Source organism: Artemia sp. Qi Xiang Cuo, chromosome 10, assembly GCF_049724085.1.
Source record: "Artemia sp. Qi Xiang Cuo chromosome 10, ASM4972408v1, whole genome shotgun sequence".
Taxonomy (NCBI): domain Eukaryota; kingdom Metazoa; phylum Arthropoda; class Branchiopoda; order Anostraca; family Artemiidae; genus Artemia; species Artemia sp. Qi Xiang Cuo.
The window spans coordinates 70,626,119-70,650,125 of NC_142803.1; the positions used below are offsets into that span (position 1 = coordinate 70,626,119).

The 24,007-nt window shown below is 32.5% G+C and overlaps 1 protein-coding gene across 1 annotated transcript in view; it reads right to left on the reverse strand.

Moving 5' to 3' along the window:
- Positions 1 to 5,639: 5,639 nt before the first annotated feature.
- The window catches only part of LOC148948115 (aminoacyl tRNA synthase complex-interacting multifunctional protein 1-like), a 35,888-nt gene continuing 17,520 nt past the window's right edge, over positions 5,640 to 24,007 (reverse strand). Inside the window, exons 2-3 of the mRNA XM_089096102.1 lie at positions 22,618 to 22,730; positions 5,640 to 5,929 (exon numbers count right to left, since the gene is read on the reverse strand). Coding sequence (XP_088952228.1) covers positions 5,686 to 5,929; positions 22,618 to 22,730 — 357 coding nt within the window. The 3' untranslated portion in view covers positions 5,640 to 5,685. The remainder of the gene's footprint in view (positions 5,930 to 22,617; positions 22,731 to 24,007) is intronic.

Sequence of the window (24,007 nt, forward strand, 5' to 3'; positions counted from 1 at the left end):
AAGATCAGTAGATGAGTTATATGTACTTAAAATCGAGAGACCAGCAGTGGTTGAGCTCAACTCCAAATTTGCTAGCTTCCGATGACGCTATTTCAGTAAACTAACCTCCTTCGTGTTTTTAATTTTTTTTTTACTATCCCCCCTCCCCTTCAAATATATATTTGAAGGAGAACGATGCTATCTCTGTACCAATTAAAAAAGAAAATATAGATATTTCTTTAGTGGCTTTTATACTTGTTTGATTTTTATTTAATATTTTTTTTGTTATTATTGTTTTATTCAAATATTAATCTGCTGGGGGCTGCGCTTGTTCTCCTTTCTCCGTTTCATGGTCCGAGTTCTGGACTCCAAATTTTCGCTTTTCTTCTTTATAATGTTGGCAAGTTTTTCCGTGGTTTATATAGTGTGGCTTACAATGCTCTGAGTCCGAGTGCTGTTTTGTTGCCTCGTCAAATATCTTCAATCTTTGTTTCTCTTCATGTTTGGCCTTTTTCATAAGTGTTTTAGCCATTTGTGCGGCTGACAAAGGAACTTTTTGCTGCCCCGTTGGTTTCTTTACTGTTCTCCATAATTTTTCTCTCAAGGAAGGTTTTGTTGACGATGGCCCAGGTTTAGCTATATCGATTTCTGTCGAAGAATTTTTAGTGTCACATTCTGTTAGCTCGCGTCTGGTAGATGGCGTTTGTTCCAAAAGCCATTTTTGCGCTAGGACTGTAGGTGAGTCTAGCGTATTAAAATCAGATAATTCTTTGGTTTCTTCCAATTTTTCTTCCTCTTCGAACCTACCCTCTCGTGTATTACGTCTTAAGCCATTAGGTTTTGCTTGAGGTTCTTCTGGGTCACTGTCATAGCCAGTATCCAATGAATATTGAACTTTTCTTTTTTTCTCTTGTTTGTTTTGGAAAGTTCGAAGCAAAGTCTTAGCTAAATATTACTTCCACTTCACCCAACTGTTTTGGTCGTTAAAAAGGTCATTAAATTAATATGGTCTTCTGATATATACTGGTGAGATTGTTTCTTCTATTTCTTCTTCTAAAAATATAGGCTCTGTTCTCCACGGTTTTGAAAAATATCCCTTTTTCTTTCTATAATGGTGTATTACTTCTTCTTTTTCCTTATGCTGATGTTTTAGAACACATTTTAAGTTATTTGATTGAATTTTTATAATCCTATCCGGTCCATCCCAATTCAGTTTTAACTTTTTTGTTTCTTCCAGATTCGTTTTGTGAACTTAAACCAAATCTCCTAAACAGTCGGTCGTGTTATTTTTGCTTGTTCTGTCTTATTTTTCTTTTTGTTCTGCTTTCGCATCTTCCAGATTGTCTTTAACTTGTTCCTTTGCTTTATTCATTTACATTGCCATCTCTTGCTTATATTGGTGTAATCTGCACTATATTCCGTCATTTTATATTTTATTTAAACACGTTATGGTATCTCTTATGTGTTGCAAAAAAATGGCATTTCTTGTAAGGTACGTGAAAAAGCCGTATTTATTGCAAAGACTACAAATGGTAAATGGTCATCCCAATTTTCATTTTCCTCTCTTGAATGTAGTCTCAGCATACACTGTAAATCCCTATGCTTATGTTCAACCTTTCCATTAGCTGTTGCAAGGTATGATGAGGTAAACCATCTTCTACCCCCAGATATTCTGTAATTTCGTCTAATATTTTGGCTCTAAAACATGGCCCATTATTGCTAATTAAAACTCTAGGAAAAACCCTGTAGTTCAAAAATAGGTGATTGACCAAAACTTTCGCAATGGTTTTTGTCTTTTCATCTTTAATTGGAAAAGCGTATAAATATGAATTAAAATGGTGTACTGTGATGAGTACACACTTGTTTCCTTTCCTGGAAACTTTACTTTCAGTCAATAAATTAGCAGTAAATTCTCACTTATTATTGGATTCTGTTGACGTTGATTTTGGACAAGGTAAACGTATCGGTCCTGGATAGAAAGATTATCTTGGGAGATGCTAACTACAAGCTCTTGCAATGCACCAGAAATTGGTTGATATTAGCATCATATATGAACCAAAATTGGTTGAAGTTGCATCCAAATTTGGTTGATATCGGCAAAAATTAACCAAAAATAGGTGGTAAAAAAAACTAGGTCTGTGATCTAAAGAAAAAAAAATTGATATCAGCATACAAACAAAGCATTAACGTTTGTATACATAAGGACAAAAATCACACACTAATAAATACAAATAATTTTTTTTGTTAAGTAAGAGGCTAATTATTTTCTTACTCGTTTTTTCAATACAATGTGCCGCTAAAATAGAAACATTCCGTTTCTGGTTTATTTTAATTGTATTTATATTCTTTACATATTAAAATTAGCATTAATTATTAAACACTTAAAATACCATATTAAACACTCATATTAGTAAAGCATTAATACAGAATATTTTTTTAACAACACCGCTGATTTATACATTTGACCAGAAGTCACAAAACTTGAAAAGAACAACTACCCCATAAACATTGGTTAAATTTTTTTTAAAGTTACTTTAAGACACTATGTAGTAATATAACCACACAAGAAGCATTTTTTTAAGTTGATTTCTCACAAAGCTAAACTAAAAATTGGTATAACTCTTTTTCTAAAACAGAACACTCAAAATACCAATTTAATATATTTATATATAGTTTATACTGACATAAGTTATGTTGATGAATAACTTAATTGTTTAAAAACAGACAATAACTATGTAATCTTACAATTTATTTAAACACTGCAATGTTTATTCTATGTACAAATTTTAAATCAATCCAGCAAGACTTTTAATCTGATTAGTCTTAAACTGCAATTAAAATATTTACACAATTTGTTTTTAACTCTAAGAAATAGATTTATACACTATAACAGAGAAATGTGCTTAGCTACTATTTAAAGGCTTAGCAACAGTTCTTGCGATACGACTGTTATTAAAATTTATACATTTGCATTTTTATACGATGAAAATTCCATGTTTATTAAAGGTTTTCAAAATACATTTATAACTGTATATTTCGTCAATAACATTTGTTCAGCTTACTCTATGTCGGTTCGTTTATAACCAAAATTTGAGCATTTTTATTTTTTTTGAATTTCCGGTCATTGAGACAGTTTAATAGAGTATTCGACTGTCATCTCCTTTTTTCCAGTTTTAATGTCCTTTTGGGACAAGGCTTAGCTTACAGCTTAGATTTGATAAGCTCAGAATTTAGCTATTCGCCTTTTTACCTGTTTTGGCACTACCAATTTACTTGTGCCCGTACCCTGAAGGTTTGCTTACCAGGGCTGCCTTCTGGTAGCTCCTATAACATTTCTGAGTTCTCTTGTCATCAGCTACAGCTAAAAAAGACTATTATGAACCTACACACAAAATAGTTAATTTAATAATTTGTGGCTACCCATTTTTTTCTTGGGCTATTTTTTTTTTCAAAAAAAGCCTCTGCCGAAAATACCTGGCCTTCATGGCACACAATAATTCAGTTTTTGAGATATAAGTGACAATGACTATTTTCACTTTAACTTCCCACTTTTAATGGTAAACCTAAGTAAATTCTTAGGTTTCAACTTCAAGTTCTTAAGGCTATTAGGTGCCTTACTTTCAATTTTCTATGTCATGCTAGTCATTTTTCTGAAAACGACTTCCACATAAGAGAGCCAAATTTCTTTTCTTGACTACTTGGAGCATTTCTTCAATATTTCTATTAATCTCGGCACGTGTTATCCAATGTAACGGTGGCTCCGTAGTATTAATGCTACTTATTTGTAATTATTTAGTACAATTTTCATACTAGTTCGTTCGGCAAGTTCAATAAGTGCGTCTAACAGAGTTTAACTGACTTCTTTTTTTTTTTTTTTTTTTTAAGCCTATATTTATATATTCCATGTTCTTTTTCAATGCCCTTTGTGATCAAATTAATTATCTCCCTATTTTTAAAAGGTAGGGGGTGGTTGTATAATTTTTGCAACCTGTATTTGTTTGAAATTCTTCAATTTTTTCTTCTAAAGTTTTTGTGTTAGAAAAGTACTGAAGTTTTTCAGCTAATAATTTTTTTTTTGAACACTTTTAATTAAGTTTTGCCTTGCATTTGCTAGTTCTCATTTCTTCCCTAAAATGCAATTTTTTTTACGATATATAGGTTGCCAATTTTATCCTAGTTTAAATTACTATTTTATTTGCCAAAGAAAGAGAGGCAATAATTCCATTGCAAGGCTAAATAACTTTGAATTCGGTGCTCCGTATCTGCGGTTTACTGATAAGCTTGAGTCTGGGAGAATTACAAGAATAAATTTATGTTCAATATGTTCATTACTGCGATTTTTTTGTTGTGACAGGTTATATTTTATTTTCAAATAAAAAGTGGATATGTTTAGTTTCTGTTAAGGTTCGACGGCTTGGGATTTGGGTGTTTGGGTTGGCACAGGTGAAAACCAATTGTTTAAACTAGGGATCTCCTGTGCCAATTCTTTTTCTCAGATCCAATACATCGCTAGAGTTAAAATTATTATATTGAACAATGAATTGTGGTTTGCTTGTGACGATGGGGTGAATTTTTATCTTATTTTTAATGGATTTTGTCCTTGGCTTTTACCTCCTGGTAAGTTTTTAGGTTAAAATTTATTTTTATATTGCTTTTCGTTTCTTTTTACCTCGCACTTTTTTTGCTTTATAAGCTTATTCTAAGTTTTGCTTAAATCTTTATAGCTCTTAATTATTGTCTTTATTTTTTTTATTTTATTATTTTTTTTCTTTTTCATAGTGTAACTAATAATAAAAAAATTATTATATTATACTATAACTAATTTTAATAAGATTACAGCTAGCTTGTACATGTCGCGATTCATGTAAACTCTTGCTTCCTTTCCTATTATAATTATCTTAAAATTTCTTCAAAATAATTTTTTTCAAATTCGCCTGAAAATGTCATCTCAGAGAGTCAAAGGTCAGTAGATGCATTGCATGTGCTTAACAGAGAGAGACCAGCAGTGGTTGAGCTCAACTACAAATTTGCTAGCTTCCAATGACCCTATTTCAGGAAACTAATCTTCTTCGTTTTTTTTTTGTTTTTTTTTTATTATCCTCCCCTTCAAATATATATTTTAAGGAAAAATTGATGTTATCTATGTAACGATTAAAAAAGAAAATATATACCACAATAGTTGTTATTCTTGGATCAGTATTAAACGAAAATATTTTCTCATAAGACAGTTTCAGCTACTCAATACTATATAGTCTTTTAAAACCTAACTTGACCTAATCCCTACTACAGTGTAAATGACCGTATTCTCCATGCCCAAAAGTATCAACAAACACGAACAATTTGGGGAAATTTGGTCACTACATTATTGGGCATTACAGTCAAAGCAAAACCTATCTTCTTATTTAATCTTCTCCCTTTATTATTTTGTAAATTTCATATGTTTGGCTAAAGATTTAATGACACATGCCTGAATTCATTTCGGGGGGGGGGGGATTAACACTGAAGAAACACTAAAATGGATAAATTATAAAACATTACGGAGAAAATCGAAAAACCCATTACCCCTAGGGGCACAACCCTGAAGGCAGTCAACCTACGTACGTGCCACCTCTGAAGAGCACACATTTTCTCAGTACCCTCCAAAACGTTTAAAATATATCTTTGAAAGCATGCCTCGATTTATTTCAAGAATTTCTCATGACAAAATTATTTAACTTGCACCCCCTTTAAAGTCTGGGACATGACATTCCCTTTCCCTGGGATAAATAACGGGACCCCTTTATACGTGGCAGCACCTTGTTCATTCGTCTTCAGGTCTGGAGCAACTGTTTCCCAGATCTTCTTTTTGGGGTTCAAAACAGCATCAGGCTGCCGCTTGTATCCTTCTACTTCCACCAAATCACCAATTTGACTGCCGGCAGGAGGTGAAAGGATTTCTACATGTAAATATCTATATCTAAAGTAAATATGGCACTGTTCTAAAATCCAGTACTCATGCGAGAAGTGAATTTTGGTTAATAAAAATGAAATAAAACAAAATAGGATGAAAATATAATAGTTTATGAACAAATTTGGGCTATATATTTGCGCATTAGGGGGGGGGGATAAAGCATAGCATATATTAAATGCGTAACCTAATCTAACCCAGCATAACCTATCTACCTTTTAGTCCCCCTATACCCCAAAAATAAAGTTTAAATCTTTGTCAAGGAGTGAGCAATATCTCACTGTGCAGCGGAAACCTATTTAGCAATAGCGGCTTTGAGATTTCTATACGGTCCTTCTTTCGTGTGTCCTGGATTTTAGCAGAGTACCGTAAATATTCATACCCAATATCTATAATAATTAAATATCTAAAATACTTAATAGTTAAAAGAGTAAACATTTATTTTCTAAAAGAAACCAAGTTTTATCCTTAGTAAAAAAAAACAACAGCTTTTTTTCATGACAAGCCTCTTGGCTTTAAACTTATTGGGTTGACTTACAAATACTTTACGAAATTCACTTTTCTTATTAAATTTAAAATTTGAAGTACAATTTATGAATTTGACTTTAAATTTAAAACTTGCAAAGTAATTAAAAATCCTTTACAAATACAAAAATTACATATAATTTATTAGTAGACCTGCTCATGTTTTAGTGCGTCCAGAAAGTAGTGCCTATTTGCGAGTTAAAACGAATAAATATTTATTTGAGCAGAAATTTTATTTCTACACAAACACAGGTTGGATTCTTTGAAAAGGGAGGGGGCCAAACAGAGGTTCTACCATTTCGCAATTTTTACAAGAAGAAATCCACCTGCTTGCTCGTAGGATGTAAAGTGTGCTCGTCGATATGTAAAGATGTTGCAACAAGTGGGGTCAATACAGAGAGAAGGAACAGGCAGGTCAAGCCCCCCCCCCCCTAGGACTCATAAATTTTTAAAAGTATTTGCCCAGAAGGGTAAACTCTTTCCTAAACAATGGATTTTCTTCCGTGATAGCCCATTTAAGGAAATTCTTGGCTCGTTTCTTATAAAAAAACACTACCTCTCTGAATAAAATAAATTTAACTGCTACACGCAACAAAGAAGTCTTTTGTCACGAATTCTTTTGTTTCTTTTTATGGATTAAATAATTGACTTTTAATTGACTAATTTAGCAAAATGTCACACACTTCAATTCAAAAATAAAAGATTAATTAATAGGTTTTTTTAAAGTAATTTTATTAAGTAAATTGTACTAATTATGCTGATTTCACATATAAATTTTTACTAAATTAAAATTTAAATTGTCCACAAATACAACTTCCAGATATGGCTAGGGAGGGGAGGGTGGCCATTTGCAAAGCCCCTAGATTTGAAACCTCTTTTTTTACTTTTTTATTGAAAAATGCCTTTTTGGTATTTTCAATGAAAAAAAAAAGTTAGATTTTAAAAACAAATCCCCCCTAAGTTTCAAAATATAAATTTATTGTATTAAATAGGTATATCATAGGTATTAAAATACCATTTTCTAAGGGAATGAATCCGTTCAGAGGCCAAATCAATCAAGTCGATAAAAATAAATGAAGGAGAAAGTTAAAAAAGAAGACATCTCTGTTTTAATTTTTATGAACTTAACACACAATTGTAAACGTTTCCAAATTTTTTCTTTTTAAGTGTTTGTTTATTTACACAAAAACAGAGAGTTTAATTGTAGAAAACGTTGCGACTACTGATCTATATGCTCTTTTTACTGGCTTAATACTGTTCACTAAAGAACCAATCAGGTTTAAATAGGCCGAGCTATTTTTCCATTATTTGTCACGATTGATCCCTCAACATTAGTTAACTCAGTTGTAAAAAACCACGTTCATTTTTGTCTACAGAAATAAGGAATAAGGAATGATTGGCCATCGAAAATACGTCAAAAGAATACAACTACTACTACTAACAAATCACTGTTCCACCAAGCCACCTGAGGCCAACAAAGCTACGCACGCTTCTCCTCCATCCCAATCTATTCAAAGCCTCCCTCTTTACAATAGTGCTTCAATTCCACTAATGTGGGAATATATATTTAAGTGCGAAAAAAGAGTAGAATTATAGTAGGACACAATCCGGAAGTAACTATGTTTTCGTGCTTTCTATTTGAACAGGAATGTTAACAAAATTGATTCTTCCGCTATATTACCAGTGTTTCCACTTCAATTTTTTCAATCCCTAAAAGGCTGGTGGAAAATCCGTAGAAATCCCTATTTTCAATACCGAAATCTCTAAAAGTTTTCCTATTTTCTGACTTCTTTTCAAGTTACAAGTAAAGCCTTACTAGGCTGACTTTTAATAGAATTTGTTCAAGACGACCTATTTTTCAACTCAAGACCTTTTATTTGCACAAAAAAATCTTCTTTTGACGTTTAAAACAATGCTTTGTATTTATCGACAAGTTCGGTTTAGATTTATAGATTCCGGGTCCAGATCTCAAATTCTGGACCACATGAATATATTTTATTTATTTGTTTGTCTTTGCCATTATCTTTTCCTTCTCTATTACTACTTTTGCAACACACTCGTTATAAATTGAATTGATACGAATGGTTGGCATGAATTATATCCAAACGGACGCTTTTTCAAGCATTTTTTTTGTTTTTGACTTTTTTTTATATTTAGTTGTTAATTTGAATTAGAGTGTAGTATTAAAAATGAATAAGTTAAATCTTTATTTAAGTAAAGCGCCTGCATTTTGATCTTTTGAATTATTCGATTTTAAATAGTGTAAACTGCTACCTGCCTCCCAGTTTTCAAGAAAATTCCGAATGTAGACGCACTTTAAACTGTATTTAGAAAAATTTAATGAGAATTACCAAATAATAAGGTTTAAGAGAAAACACCAAATACTAAGATTAATACCCCTGAACGCTGAAAACGCTGAAAAGTCTTTCCACAACGACAATTGAGCTGGGAAGTTCAAAAATAAACCGAATGACATGAAAAACGCTAGTGAATTTTATCACTCTACTTTGCGTCTTGATGGACGCCACCCAGTTCCAAAAATCAATCGGGGTTCCACCCCTCATTGAACTGTCGTCTGGACTAAGCAGCATCAATGCCCGCCACTCTTTTTCAACCAGTCCAAAATCCCACGAGGGTTCCCGAACTCTTGGCAGAAAAAGCCGCAACGATGGAATATCACCATCCGATGCGACTTTTGGGTCTACAATCTCTAGAAAGTTGTAAATGTCATGATTAAATGGAAATCGGTCGATTAGCTGGGACACAGGTTCAATATATAATTTCTGGGCAATCTCCTTGATGCTCTCGCATTTCTCCTTGAACTTCGTATTTTTTCCTTGAAAGGAGAACAGACGGGCAATCGCTTCTGGTCTCAGGTAAACCTTAGAGGCGGGTAAGAAGAACTCTTCTCTTTTAAGGTTCACAGACTGAACAGATTTACTTTGCTTCACATAGTCTTTTACCATGAAATTGTGACTAAGGCTCTTCACAACTTCTAGCACTTCTTTTTTAAGCAAGTAAAATCGTAAATGTGCATAGGTGTTTCTATTTGTATTTGTCTATCACGTCAGTCCTTCCATGTTGGTTATTTTGTTTCAAATTTCGCGGGTCTATCCAAGTCCGACAAAAACAAGAACGTTTGTCCATCGCTTTTGCCGAAATCCAGCCGTTGTGTCGAAAATTCCTATTTCCGTAACAAAAATTCATAGGCTCAGCAAGGAAAAAAGTGGAAGATCCAAATTTAAAGTAGAAATAAAGTACTAAAGTAGGTCTAAAATATTAGAGGAGAAAGTAGTCTACTCTAAAATATAGTAGAAATGGAAGCACTGCTTTACACCCTCTTAGGAAGTTCGAACTTCCCTTAAATCTTTCCTTACGACATCCTCCCACCCCAACCGTAGACGGCCTATTTTTCGTTTGGACCTAGAGGATTGGCCGAAAAGGACAATATTTGGCAATCTGTCATCCTTTATCCGCAGAACGTTCCTTAGCCATCTCCACCTAGCCCTAGAAAGCGGGATTTCAAAAGAATGAGTAAATGGAATTAAAGTATACTTTTTAATACGGGAATATAAGGCAGTAATTTCTCTTTTTTCTTTGATTCAACTATAAAAACATGCTTAGGTACGTTTGGCAAAGTCAAACTAAATTCAAAAACGGTTATCTAGCAAAATTCAAAGACAAATGTGTATGCCATTTTTATTGGGGATTAGTCGTAATCTTTATGGACCCCCCTTATGAAAAGGCAGGGTTGATAATTCACTAAAGTAAAGCATGTATAAAAAGTGGTGATGGTCACAAGTGGTATATGCAGACCCCACTCTTCGCCTTCAGATGCCTTACGATTTTTAGGATTTCCCTATTGTTTCGTTTAGTTCTTATACAAGGTACCTAAGGGGCATCCACTATAAAGACTTAGAAGTCGATATTAGAAAACAAGCATTGATAAAAATATTTGAATTTTCAATGTCCATCTGTCGTAGTTTAAAAGACAATGCAATACGTTTACGAGGGGATTATCCATTTTCAATGAACACTAGAAGTGAGCTTCAAAGTTTTAAATGGCAATTATCTTAAAATCTAGGGCCAAATGAAAAACAGGTGATCCCCAAATGAAGTGGGAGGATGTCTTAAAGGAAATGGGAACTTGGAGAATGTCTTAAGGGAAAGAGAAAATGGAATTTCAAATAAATGGGAACTTCTTAGGAGGGTGTAGAGAGGGAGGCTTCAAATAGATTGGGTTGGAGGAGGAGCATGCGTAGCTGTGTTACCTCAGGCCGCTTCGTGCTGCAGTTATTTCATGTTGTTAATTGTAGTAGTAGTAGTAATAACCATAAATATTACATGTTTAGATTCTATGCGAAAAAACAGAATGTATACATATATATATATATATATATATATATATATATATATATATATATATATATATATATATATATATATATATATATATATATATATATATATATATATATATATATATGTATATAAATATACATATATATTGAAAATATTCCCTATCGGATGTTTTGAATTGTTAAACCAATTAAGCAGACTGGTATTGAAATGGATATAGACAAAAAACAGTTAAATAGAGCACAATAATTACGCTTATTTCAAGGCCTTCCCTAAATTCTCGTTTTCAAGAAAAAAACATAAATCGTAACAAAAAAAAGCTAGGGAATACTTTGAAAGTTTCACCTGTTTTTAGATTTTAACTAAATAAATTAATTAATTGATAAAAATTACTATTACTGAAAGAGATTAGTTAGTTTTTGAAGAAGAGTAGTCACATTATTGAATGACAGGTAGCCTTTTATTACTTTCAAATGCAAGAACACAACTAACTACGAATCTTCTTAAAGATTAGCATAGATTTCAAAGACATTCGAGAATTTGTGGAAAGGTTTTTTGAAATAAGTTTATTAAACGCAGGGAAAATTTGCAAGCCTGAAATTTCAAAACTATACCCTGCATAATATATTCTTCAAAAGAAGTTTTAATAAAACGAAAACCTTATCAAATTGCCCAGTGTTTAGAGAGCGTACATCCTCCTTCAAAGAACAGTTTCTGAAAGAAACTTTCCATTACACTAAGCTTGATTGGGGGAGCTATGTTTATCTAGTGGTCAATTCTATTACTATTGATAGGATGATTAAATTGACAGGGAAGCTAAATGGGGTGGTTGAATAGTGAAGATTCACAAAGATTCCGAAGGTGGGAGAGAGGGCACGTATTTTTCAAAATCCAGTTGTTTTTTATTCTTTTTTCAATAACCAAAAAAACCTTTTTCATTGAAAATACCCCCGAAAAGGGTATTTTTCAAAATCTTGGGGGAGGCAAAACCCGGGGGCACATGTCCCCCTTCCCCTCCCCAATGTATGCCACCGGAGTGGTTAATGTAAATAATAGACCTGTGGCTCAAATGATAGATAGATTTATAGCCTTAGGTAGCTTGGTGCTGCAGTTAATTATTGGTGGTAGTGGTTTAGTTACCTTGAGAAAACAATTATTGGTTCTCACTACTGTCAACCTAACCTAGCTGATAATAAAATTACCCTTAAAAATTAATTTCACTAGAAACAAAATCGCTCATTTATCCTTTCAGTAATTTTCTTATACGGGTGGGAGTTTATTTCTCGTGATCGTTAAGCCGCTTCCATTAATGGCGGAATTAACCTTTAATTTCTCACCATTAGTTATTTCTCTCTGTTTATTTCAGTTACTGATACAAAAGGGCTTAGTTTCTAGCCTCTATTAATTCCTCACAGACCTCCAAAAGCATTAATCTGTCTGATTTAGTTTCCAATAAAACTCCATTTGTCTTAGCCGGAAATCGCATCTTCAAAGAATAATTTCTTAGACCACACTACCTTAACATTTACATTTAAAAGTAAATGAAAATATCGAAAAGAGGGTATATTTTTCTAGTAACAGTGAAAAACAAAACAATTTTGTTTTCCATCAAAAATAATCAACTTCCGAATGTGTTGGCTTCCCACCCGGAAGCCTTTATCAAAGAAAACAAATATTCAGATTCAGGGTCACATCCAGGATTCACATCCCCCGAAATAATTAACTATAATAATTAATAATAATTAAATAATTAAAATAATAATTAAATAATAATAAATAGTAAATAATAATAATAATGATAATATATAATATAATAATAACATATAATATAATATAATAATATAATACTAATAAATAATAGTAATAATTAAAAATAATAATAAAATAAAATTATTTGATTCTTGTTAAAATACATACATTCTTTAATGAGGGGTACTTAGCGCTGCAAAAATTATTAAATGGGGCAGAGCTGTTATAATCATTCCAGAGATTTTAGAGGGAGATTTTATTGCCCGCCCCAAATGTTATTATGCCTAAAATAATATATCTGAAAAAATATATAATATTGACACTGAGGCGCAATTAGGTCCCATATTGCAAAATATTCTCGTAAGAAATAAAATATCATAATCTTACTAGCATAGTTACATAAAAAATCATTTTTACATTCAAGACACACCCTCCCCCTCCCGAAAAATATCAAGAAAAACAGAAGGTGTAGTTTTCATTTTCCAGGTTTTTTAATGCTAAAGTTAAATTCAATGAAAACAGTTATCTCCAGTTTAGGATAACACAGAAAATGATGTTAAAAAAATAGAATTTTTTTTCTCAAAAGAAACTAAAGAGCGAAATGAAAACATAAAGCAAAAATAAATTAACCTGTAAATGAGGAGAGCTTCAACTCCCTAGGCCCCCCGCTCTTTCAACTAAAGTTTGAAATTACTATAGATACCCTCAATAAAACACAAAGTTAAATATTAGCGTAAAGCGCTAGGGATTTAGAGACGTGGCAGTACTTTTCATTTAAAACATCATTTATGTTAAGTTTATTTTTTAACTCTGCTCCTTACTTTCGGTTTTTCTAAACTGTTTTTTTTTCTATTATTATTTAATCTTATACAAAGGCACCGCTCTCCCTCATCAAAAATAATGTGCATTAAGGCAGTTAGCACGTACGAGTATAATAGAAATAGTATAATAAATATTTTTCAAAGCAAGTATAATAGAATATTTTTAGGGACTGCCCTTTCCTGAACTTTAAAGAAAATTCTGATCCGCTCAATAAAAAAAAAAAAAAAAAATAAAAATAAAAAAAACCTTTCTAGTGATGTAAGTTTCATTAAATTGAATATATCTATCTCTAGCACAAAACGGGAGAAGTTAAATGGTTTTTATAAGTTTTCCGGGAAAGTAGGGGTCCTCTTTTAGTTTTCTGTCGTTATGTTTTGTCGTCAAACATGTATAGCTCTGATCAAAGCTATACAAGTTATGGCAAGACCGCCCAATCAGCTCTGAATAGTTTGACCACACAAACTGAAAAAGCTTGTAATTGACGAGATTGGGTGATTTTTGAAGGTATCGAAGAGCCTTAAAAAATTATAAAATATATTTTAATTTTAACATATTATGCATTTAATATAATTATGTATTTATATATATATATTATGTATTTAATTATTATTATGTATTTTAATTATTATGTATTTTATTATTATGTATTTTAATAAATAAATATATTATAATGTATTTAATTTTAATTTATTATGAGAAATAAATTTTAGCTGTAAGATGGTAAGCGGATTATATATGATGAAAAAACGAAACTCTTGATCCGTTTGGGCGCTGTTTGGCTATAAATCCAGTACACAAAAGACTAATAGCCCATTCGCAAGTAATCAATCAAATTTGTCATAGAATTTTCTGACTGGCTGGAAAATTCAATGAATATTCATCAAAAACTCATCTTACATCATTTAAAAAAAAGGTGGATTCTACTTCGGCTTCCTTGATTTTGGAATCAAAACAGTCAACCGAAATTGAACTAAAGAAGTTGTTATAAAAAACAATTTAATAATCTATTTTTTGGGGGGAATAATTTAGACAGAGATGCAATTTTCAAGCCAAACTTTGATTCCTAGACGCGGAAAAACAAACAGATTAATTTCACCCAAAGCGGCTTATATTCATTCACATAAATGAAGATTAACCATCATAGAAACGAATTCAACAAAACCATTTTCCATAGCAAGTTCTATGCGGCAAATCAAATCTCAGCACTTTCTTCCCCTCAGCATGAACTAATGAAATCCCTGTCTCCCTCTTCAGTCATATCTAAGAGGTCATATAAATCATGGAAGGAAAAACAAACTTCACAAAAATATTCTCCTTGAACGGAGCATAAGAGTTGAAGAGTCGGTTAAAAACAACGCAATATTTATGACATCATCTTGAAAATACGACGTCATAATGTGCAGTGCTTCCACTATCCCCAAATTTTTCAGTTTTTCTGAATCTTCTCCCCCCCCCCAAAAAAAAAAATTATTTTATAAATTAAATTATCTTTCGCACATAAAAATTTAAACCTCACTTTCCAGACTTCCCAAAAATCAATTTCAGCGAATAAGCGAACGTTAACATAAAAGACAATCGTTAATTTTCGCTAACGTGAATACTCGGGGTAATTTCCAAAAGCGCAATTTTCTTTTGGGGAAATTAGGGAAAACCGTGAATAATTGGGGGAATAGCGGAAGCACTGCATTTGTGAGCAATATTAAGCAACAACTATCACGTCTAATAAGTCATCAGAGCACAGGTCTCCATACTCACACAGCAGATGCCAACACCACTGCTTATTCTTCTTCTCGAGTCTATCTATTTAGACCTTCTCTTTTTATTCCCTCCCATGAAGATTTTGTTTCTTTTAAGAATATTCTAATAACCTATTTTAGCTTCATTCGAGGACGTCCTACTTTCTGTTTGGAAACAGATTGATTTCCATGAGCATATTTTTGGCAACCAATCAACCGTGAAACGTGACCTTAATACGGCATTTTAACCACCTTAATACGGCTCTTTCAATAGAGCCCTAATGGGGCCGAACCACATTTTTCGAACATCTTATTGCTATTAAAGAATTTGGAATTTTATTCAAAATTTAAGATTCAAATTTCATTAAAGAAAGTTTAAGAATTTGGGAACAACTAGTGACTAGAGTAGGGATATAGTTTTAGACTGAATACTGCTTAAAATGTGAAAGTAAAGACGGAAAGTTTGACGGAAAAGTCTAGAAAAAGTTTTGCTGTACTCCTAAAGGCGAAGTCCATCAAAATAATCATATAAAAGGGGATAGAACGCAACCCTGCTTAACTCCAGGTTCAACATTAAACCAGCAACTAATCTCATTTTCTACCTTAAACACAACAATATTATTCTCATATATAGCACAAATCATTTTAGTCGATTTATCTGCTATACTATACAAAGATAAAACCTTCACTGAAGCTCTTCTTTCGGCTGAATCAAACACTTGCTCATAATCAATAAATCGAAGACTAAAGGGGTCTGATGACTCAGGCACTTCTCAATTATTAATCTAAGAGTGAAATTTTGGTCGACGCATCCTCTCCCTCTCCTAAAACCACACTGTCCTTCTCTTAAAAGTTTATCTACAGCATCTCTAAGTCTAAAAAGAATCGTCATACTAAATAATTTGCTACCTACAGAAACCAGGGTAATGCCTCTACAATTACCACGCTCACTCTTATTATCTTTCTTATAGATGGGTTTAATTAGAATTGTCCAAAAGCTATGCCCCTAAAAATTTTCATCACATATGTCAAATATCGGAAAAAAAATTCGAAGGTAAATGTTTTTTTATAATTAACCATTGCAACAAAGAATTTGTCTCATTTGCACAAAGAATTTGCATAAAGAATTTAAAGTAAATAGAAGAGAAAAAATTGCTTTGTTGATAGTTGGTTTAATTAGAATATCCGGACAGAAACCAAGCAAAATTCCTCTATAATTGCCACGCTCACGCTTACTTTTCTTATGCGGAACTTTAGAAGTTTTTCTAAATTCGCTTAAAAATACAATAAAATTTGAAAGAAATGAAAAACAACAAAGAAATGTTTCATACAAATAATAATAATAAAGTTCGTTAAGAACAGTTAATTGCTTCTAGATTTTTTAAGCATGGTCAAAGATTGGAAATTTTATTATTATGTGTATAAAAAGTATTATTCCGTCTATTTCATATTCTTTTCTTCTATTGCCTATTTATTATTCTAATTTAATTTTTAATTTGCCTATTTATCTTCAACAATTGTACTATTCATAATATTTTCAACATTCCCTCACAATATCCTAGCCATTTGAATGAAGCTTTGACAACCTTAATTAATAAACAAAAGAAAACTAAATACGATAAAAGAAGTACTATAATAACTAATTAAAACTGTTCGTTCATGAATTTTTTTCAAGGTACTGCTTTAAAAAGAAATAACCCCCAAGACCCAAATAGTTTGAAGAAGTTCTTCAATAGCTAATTCTTACTATATAAAAAAATAAACAAAAGACAATTTATACGCTTTTCATAAAAAAAGCATTCAAATCTAAAATAGTTATTTTGAATTTATGAGTACATTTTGAATTTATGAGTTATTTTGAATTTAAGAGTTACCTAAAAAGTAGTTTATGTGCATACATAATAGGTTGGCCAGCCAACTTCCCAATGAAATTAGAATTTATAGATCATAAACAAAACTGAGTTTCACATGCTTAAATTCAGAATGAAAATATCCATCCAGATTTTAGAAAACACAAAGCGAATAAAGCAGTTTCGCCAGAATCATTAAACAATTTATTGGCTTCTCAGCCGTTCCAAGTCAAAATAAATTCTCAGCAATAATATATTTTGAACAGTTGTGCTTTGAAATTGCTGAATTGCAGGGAGAAAAATAGCGCTCTGATAAGAGTAAACAAACAACAATATATTCAGCTTTTCTGAAGATATTAGAAATTTATATAGCAGGGTTGAGAACCTAAGTCCTGCTTCTAACTCAAAGCCTTTTCTTAATTTTACAGTTAGTGCGTTTTGGTCTTGTACTACAGCTAAATATAACAAGGATAAATTTAGCTTTTCTGAAGATATTAAAAATTGATACAGCAGGGTTGAGAGCAGATTGAATTTAGGTTATCAAGTATTTTGCAGTAGGTTGCATCAATACATGGCTAATTGTAGAAAGAGACAAGCCAAGACAGATAGTCCAAGTAATTGAGAGGCAAATGTTTAAATGGCTGCGGCACGGATAAATGGCGGGAGGGATTAAGAACCCAAAGCCTTTTCTTAATTTTTTAGTTAGTGCATTTTGGTCTCGTGTTTAAGGTAAATATAACAAGGAAATATTTAGCTTTCCTGAAAACATTAAAAATTGATACAGAAGGGTTGATAACCTTAAGTCTTCCTTCTAACTCAAAGCCTTTTTTTTATTTTTCAGTTAGTGCGTTTTGTTCTTGTGTTGTTCTTTTGGCAGAACTAATACATTTCCCTTTAATAGTCCTAATAAAAGTATTGTTAGAGGCATTTTAACAATTAATTTCATTGATAAATCCATATTCCATTGTTTAGCCCAGGTACTTTTATTAATTCGTGTTAAAGTATAAAACTCGGGGTTCCACGAGATGTCCCTCAGGGTCCGTCGTGATTTCATAGTGGTTATTCCTGCTATACTGCTTACATGTTTGCTATATAAAGCTTTATTTATTTTTTTATCAAATTAAATTTATCGGAAAGAAGAAAAAGTCTTTACAAATAACATAGATAAATTTGGTATAGGAGAAGAAAATAACAACAGCAGTACACTGCTAAAAAGTTTGTAAGCACAAATTTATTCGTTTTAATTATTTTATTTTAAACAGAAGACTGGCAGGACAGAAACAAGACGCTGGGTTAAACAGGAGTGTTAAAATTGATAATAAAAGAAAAAGATCATCATATGACGGTTAAAAATATTACAAAATAATAAAGTCTCAGGTGCTGATAATATGGTAAATGAATTTTTAAAAACAGGAAGTTCTTAATGATTTTAGAAGAACTTTGATTAATTGCCTAAATAGGAATTGTGATAATACTGAATGCTATAATTACATACGTATTGTCTTAGTTTCTATAGGATGGAAATTACTTACCATGAGGATACTTATCATTCTAAATAATGATGTACACAAACTTTAAAAAAAAAAACGAGTTCGGTTCCATGAAGGATAGAGGACGTGCCGACCAAATTTTAACTCTTAGATTAATAATGGAGAAGCGTCTGAGGCAAGGCCGTATCCAGGGGGGGGGGTTACCCAGTTTGAACCCCCCCCCCCCGAAATTTTGACCGACTCGAAAATAAGTCGAAAATTAGTAAAACCTAGGTAAAAATCAGTAAAATTAGTCGAAAACTGAGTCAAAAATTAGTAAACCCCCCCCCCAAAAAAAAAAGTCAAAATTAGTAAACCCTCCCCTCCTGAACAAAAATCCTGGATACGGCCCTGGTCTGAGGTAAAGGAATTTCCCTTGCAGAGTATACCAGGTAAGTACATTAAAGTGATTATTGCTATGTACGAGAACAATATTGCTGCGGCTGAGGTAGGAAGTGAGGCTAGTAGTTGGTTTGTTGTTGAATCAGGATTTGATCAGGGTTGTGTTCTATCCTCGTTTATATGGATTACTTTGATGGACTTCGTCCTAAGGAACATGGCATAGGCTATTCAGGAGCATGGAATCAAATGGGACGGTGAAACTATTCTAAGCTTACATTATAGAGATAATTCCAGTCCCCTAGATGAAAATGTTAGAGTTTTGAGGTTTTGAGAGTTCATGGTACAAGAATAAGTTTGGAAATTAAAAGATAAGATGACCATGTCGCTTGGACTGGGATAAATGAAGGTGAAGAGGCTATTTTAGGTAGCGAAAAAATCGATAATGTAGATAGCTTCTCTTACCTGGGCAGTATTATTAGCAAAGATGGTGGATGCAGTGAAGATTTAAAACGTAGAATACCTATCGGCCAAAGGAATCTTTCATAGTTGAAAAGAATTCGGGAGAACAGGAAGATAAGTCTGCAAACCACAATTAGAGTATTGAAACCTGCTATAATTACAATGGTCAAATACGGCCAACGTAGGACTTGTGGCAAGTGGTCAAACATTCGAGCGACTGAGGAATTTTTGGTATATATGGCAAACGTGGCACTTCGAGAGACTGAGGAAGATGCATTAGATATTTTACAGAGTAATTTTTGGTCATCCATCTGGGGCCAAACAAAGGCAGGTCGTCCAATGGATTGGAAAGGGGTTAATGGAAAGGATTTAAGTAAATTGAAACTTCATGCGAGGGGTCAAAGAGTAAACCTCTGAATAGATTAGGGTGGAGGAGGAGCATGTGCAGCTGTGTGGACCTTAGGAGAATTGTCGGATCAGTGAATTGTTAGTAATAGCAGAAGTATTAGTAGTATACGGTAGACACATGTTTTAATACTATATATTTTTGCAGAAGTTGCATCAAATATTCTCCAAAATTTCGGGCCAAATCCTAATCAAGAACAACAAGAAAATTATAATTTAATTATGACTTCGAAGTCTCATATAGCCCAACTCAAAAGTTTGCAAAATATCGAACCATCAAAGCATCAAATTATTTTAGTGGGACTATACCCCTTCAAATCGCTTCAGTGTCTTGAAATTACTGGCACATTCTTCAAGTATATGTTTTACCTTTCCAATTATTTGAAGCAGAATCACGCAAGCGTTTTAAACCTGTATTATTTGAAGCACGAAGCGAGCAAAAAATCTTCAAGCCCCCCCCCCCAGGCCAAATTTAAATAGAAAAAAAAATAAGTTGCATGTTATTTGAGTCAGAATATCGCAATATTTTTCTATCTATTCGATTGCCGAACCAAAAGGAGGCCTGTAGCTCCTCAACTCCCCCCCCCCCAGTTCATACAACAAAAGCAACTCGTCATAAATTTGCCTGTATTTATTACCGTCACCATAAAGCTTGAAGGAAGGAATTACTACCAGAAAGTATCATCTAGGTTTCTGATTTCTTGAGGAATCACAAGAAATCTCTATTTTTCTTTTCAAACTTTCCAAGAGAGAGGAGAAACATCACGAAATAGAACGAAATCATTCAATCGCTAGACTTTCAAGAGTCAACGACTTTTTTACCTATGATATTAATTGAAATATTCTTTTAAAAAACACAAAAGCGTGGGAGTTGGCTATACAGGAGAAGTAAAAAAAAAAAAAAAAAAAAAAATAAAGTATATATAAACCTTTGCATATATGAAAACACTTCCTGATATTATCGATATTTATTGACGTCTTAATATCAGACTCAGCAGAGATGTCAGCACATTAGGCACAATATGCTGTTGAAAAAACGAACAATGGGTTGCCTTATTTTACCAATTATTTCCACAGTCATTATACAGATACTTTAGATCAGGCATTGCAACACCGGCGAAGGTGCAAGAGGGAACGGATTTGAAAGGGTGCCAGTATCACTCTGCGGTGCAATAAATGTCACAAACGTGCACTTGTCGGTATTACTGGAAAATCCTAGAGATTGGGAATCATTCTGGATTTGATTACGGTTACCTTGTAAGTCTGCTTCGAATCTCAGACGAAGGACATCGCGAGAATAACATGAGTAGGAGTCAGTACCGTGAAACAGAAGAAATAGCAAGACGTGATCTTGATAGTAGGACGGCAGAGATCATTGCCTTACTTCCAACTACTTTTAAATTTGATCGGTTCTGCATTTAGTTTGCTGTCAAGCGTTGGTGACAAAATTCCAGAGTTTTCACTACAACTGCACTTACACCACCGAGCAGCAAATTGTTTGTTACTTGCATTGTAAATCACTCTGAATTTGATTACGGTCACCTTGTAATCTTCTTCAGATCTGAGAAGAAGGACATCGTCAGAGTAAGTTTGCTAGGACGAGTCGTTACCAAGAAAAAGAAGAGATGGTAAGATGTGATCTTGATAATGGGAGGACTGAGATTACTACCTTGCCTGAAACTACTTTTAACTTCGATCTTTTGAATTAGTACTTCCCCATCGCGTACATTGGTAAGCGCCGATAACAAAATTCCAGAGTTTTCATTATAATTGCAGTAGCGCAATTGTGCAGGAGAGTGTTTGTTACTTTGATACGGTTAAAGCTATCGAACATATTTGACATATCCGTGGTGCAGATTAAAAAGCTGATTTGTTTCTTGCTGACTCCACAAGAAAATTTCCTAGGAGACAAAGAGTTTCTGGGCAACCAAGATTTTTCTGTAATCCAAGCTTATTATTTCCGGTGTCCGGTATCTAGCTCGGAGAAGATTACTTACTCAAACAATTTACTAAGAATACAAAGGTAAGGTATTCTTACACAACAGGCCTGAATAATTTAAATTCAGTTGGGTCTTTTCCTTTCTTTGTGGTGGATGTTACAACCACTTTCATAAAAGTGTCAGGCACATTCCCCGTGGTTATACACATCTGGAAAAGAGACTAAAGGTGGAAATAAAAACATTCCGGTAGCTGCTTAAGAGCTTTTGTTACAAGGCTGCCAGCGTCAATTACATTCTTTCTTTCGGAGATTAAATAGCTAGGTTCCAGAACACATCTCTTTTCTAAATTATTTTTAATAAAGATACGTCACTTTTTCAACGAGAGCGTAATTCAATCCCCCCCCCTCGACTTTTTCTTTAATGCTCATGTATTGACACAATTTCTCAGCATTATTTCTAGCGTAGTAAACTTCTTGGATACCGATGCAACGCATAGATATAGATTAAATCAAAGAAGAATAAATCAAGAAGTTAAGAAAAATCGCGAAAAACGTGGTTTTTCTACACACACACACACACACTAATATATATATATATATATATATATATATATATATATATATATATATATATATATATATATATATATATATATATATATATATATATATATATATATATATATATATATATATATATATATATATATATATATATATATATATATATTTCTTATAGTAAAATGAAATATTGTACTAATAGTGAGTTATAAATATTTGTTGCAATAGCATAATTATATTGTTTTTATTTCAAATAAATTTTTTATGTCTACTTTCTAGTATTGTGATTATTTGTACAGACATTTTCAGGGTGGAAAAATCATCCCCCACTCCCTTACTATTCAAAGAAAGGAGATCATAACGCTGTGTTACCTATATTTACAACAGACTTTCTCCTGTGAATTACTTAAAGTACATAATAAAAGTAAAAACCTTATCTGGTGTTGATGCACACATGACCATAGCTTCCGACATTATGCCTCTCATTTTCGCTGGCTTCAGATTGCACAAAAATACAGCTAAACGATTCTAAAAAAAATATATACTCGGTTTTGGCAGTTTTCTTTGAAATATTTTACATGTTTTATTCTAACGTTACTGCCTTTTTTCTAAAAAAAAATAAATATGAATTTGGCGGTCAACCAGCTCTGGATGCATTGATGATGGTACGGAAATTGGCTTTTAAAAAAAAATCTGCTAGGAACACTGATTTCATCTATAACGGATTTCAGACGATTAGACGAACTACTATCCCGCCAATGCTTTTTTTTTGAACCCACCTCCTCTCCTCTCAGTGGTGACAAATTTTAAATTCAAAATACATCTAATTTTAACTATAGACGTCACCTACTTTTTTTTATTAAATAGCTGCCGAACTGGACACATTTCATGTCACCATATACTACCAAAAACTTTCCAATAAAAGAAACAAATTTTGCCATTCCCGTGGAAAAGGACGTCCTCCCCCAACAGGAAGCCCTTCATACGGTGGCTATTTCTTACCATACCTCTAAACTCTTCCGGAAAGGTGACCCTACGTGTCTCCTATAAAAACAAATCATAATAATAAAAATCTTAATGCTCTGGCCGTTTTTCAGGAAAGTAACAGTTCATTGTAAGGTGATCAGTTAAATATTAACTTACAAATAGTTTTCTATTTAAGTTTTGTATTTTTTAAATATTTTAATAATTGATTTCTTTTTCTCTAGTTAACAGCTAAGACTAGATTTTTTTTTAGATTCAGGTAATGCTTTTTTTAGATTTTTAGTTATATATTTTTTAGTTCATCTTCAATCATCATAGTATTCATACTTTAAATAATATTTCACATTTTCCAAGCCATTCAAATGAGACTTTGATACCCTTTATTAATTACCAAAGGGAAATTAGAAGCAGTGAAGGGGAAGTTCAAACCAATTAAAAACTTTTAGTTCATGAATTTTTCTTAGATAAACAGCTGTAACGACCATCAAATCTAAACCTTTTTAATAAGTCATCAAACACTTTAAACCTTTGCATTCTTAATAAACCAAAATACATTGAGTTCAAACAAACAAAAACTAGAAATATATTCGAAAATAGAACTTGTGCATAATCAAAGATGGTTTTGTCGTTCTGTGATCAAGCATTTTTCAATTACTATTAGGAATTCAACCAGCAATATTTATATATTTAAACTAAGAGTAGAATGGAAGGTCAAGAGATCAAGGAATAAAATAGAATAAAATTTAATTTAAAAGTTTCTTTCACAGCATAGCTGCCGAATTTGAATTTTACGTGACACATAGCAATAATATATATATATA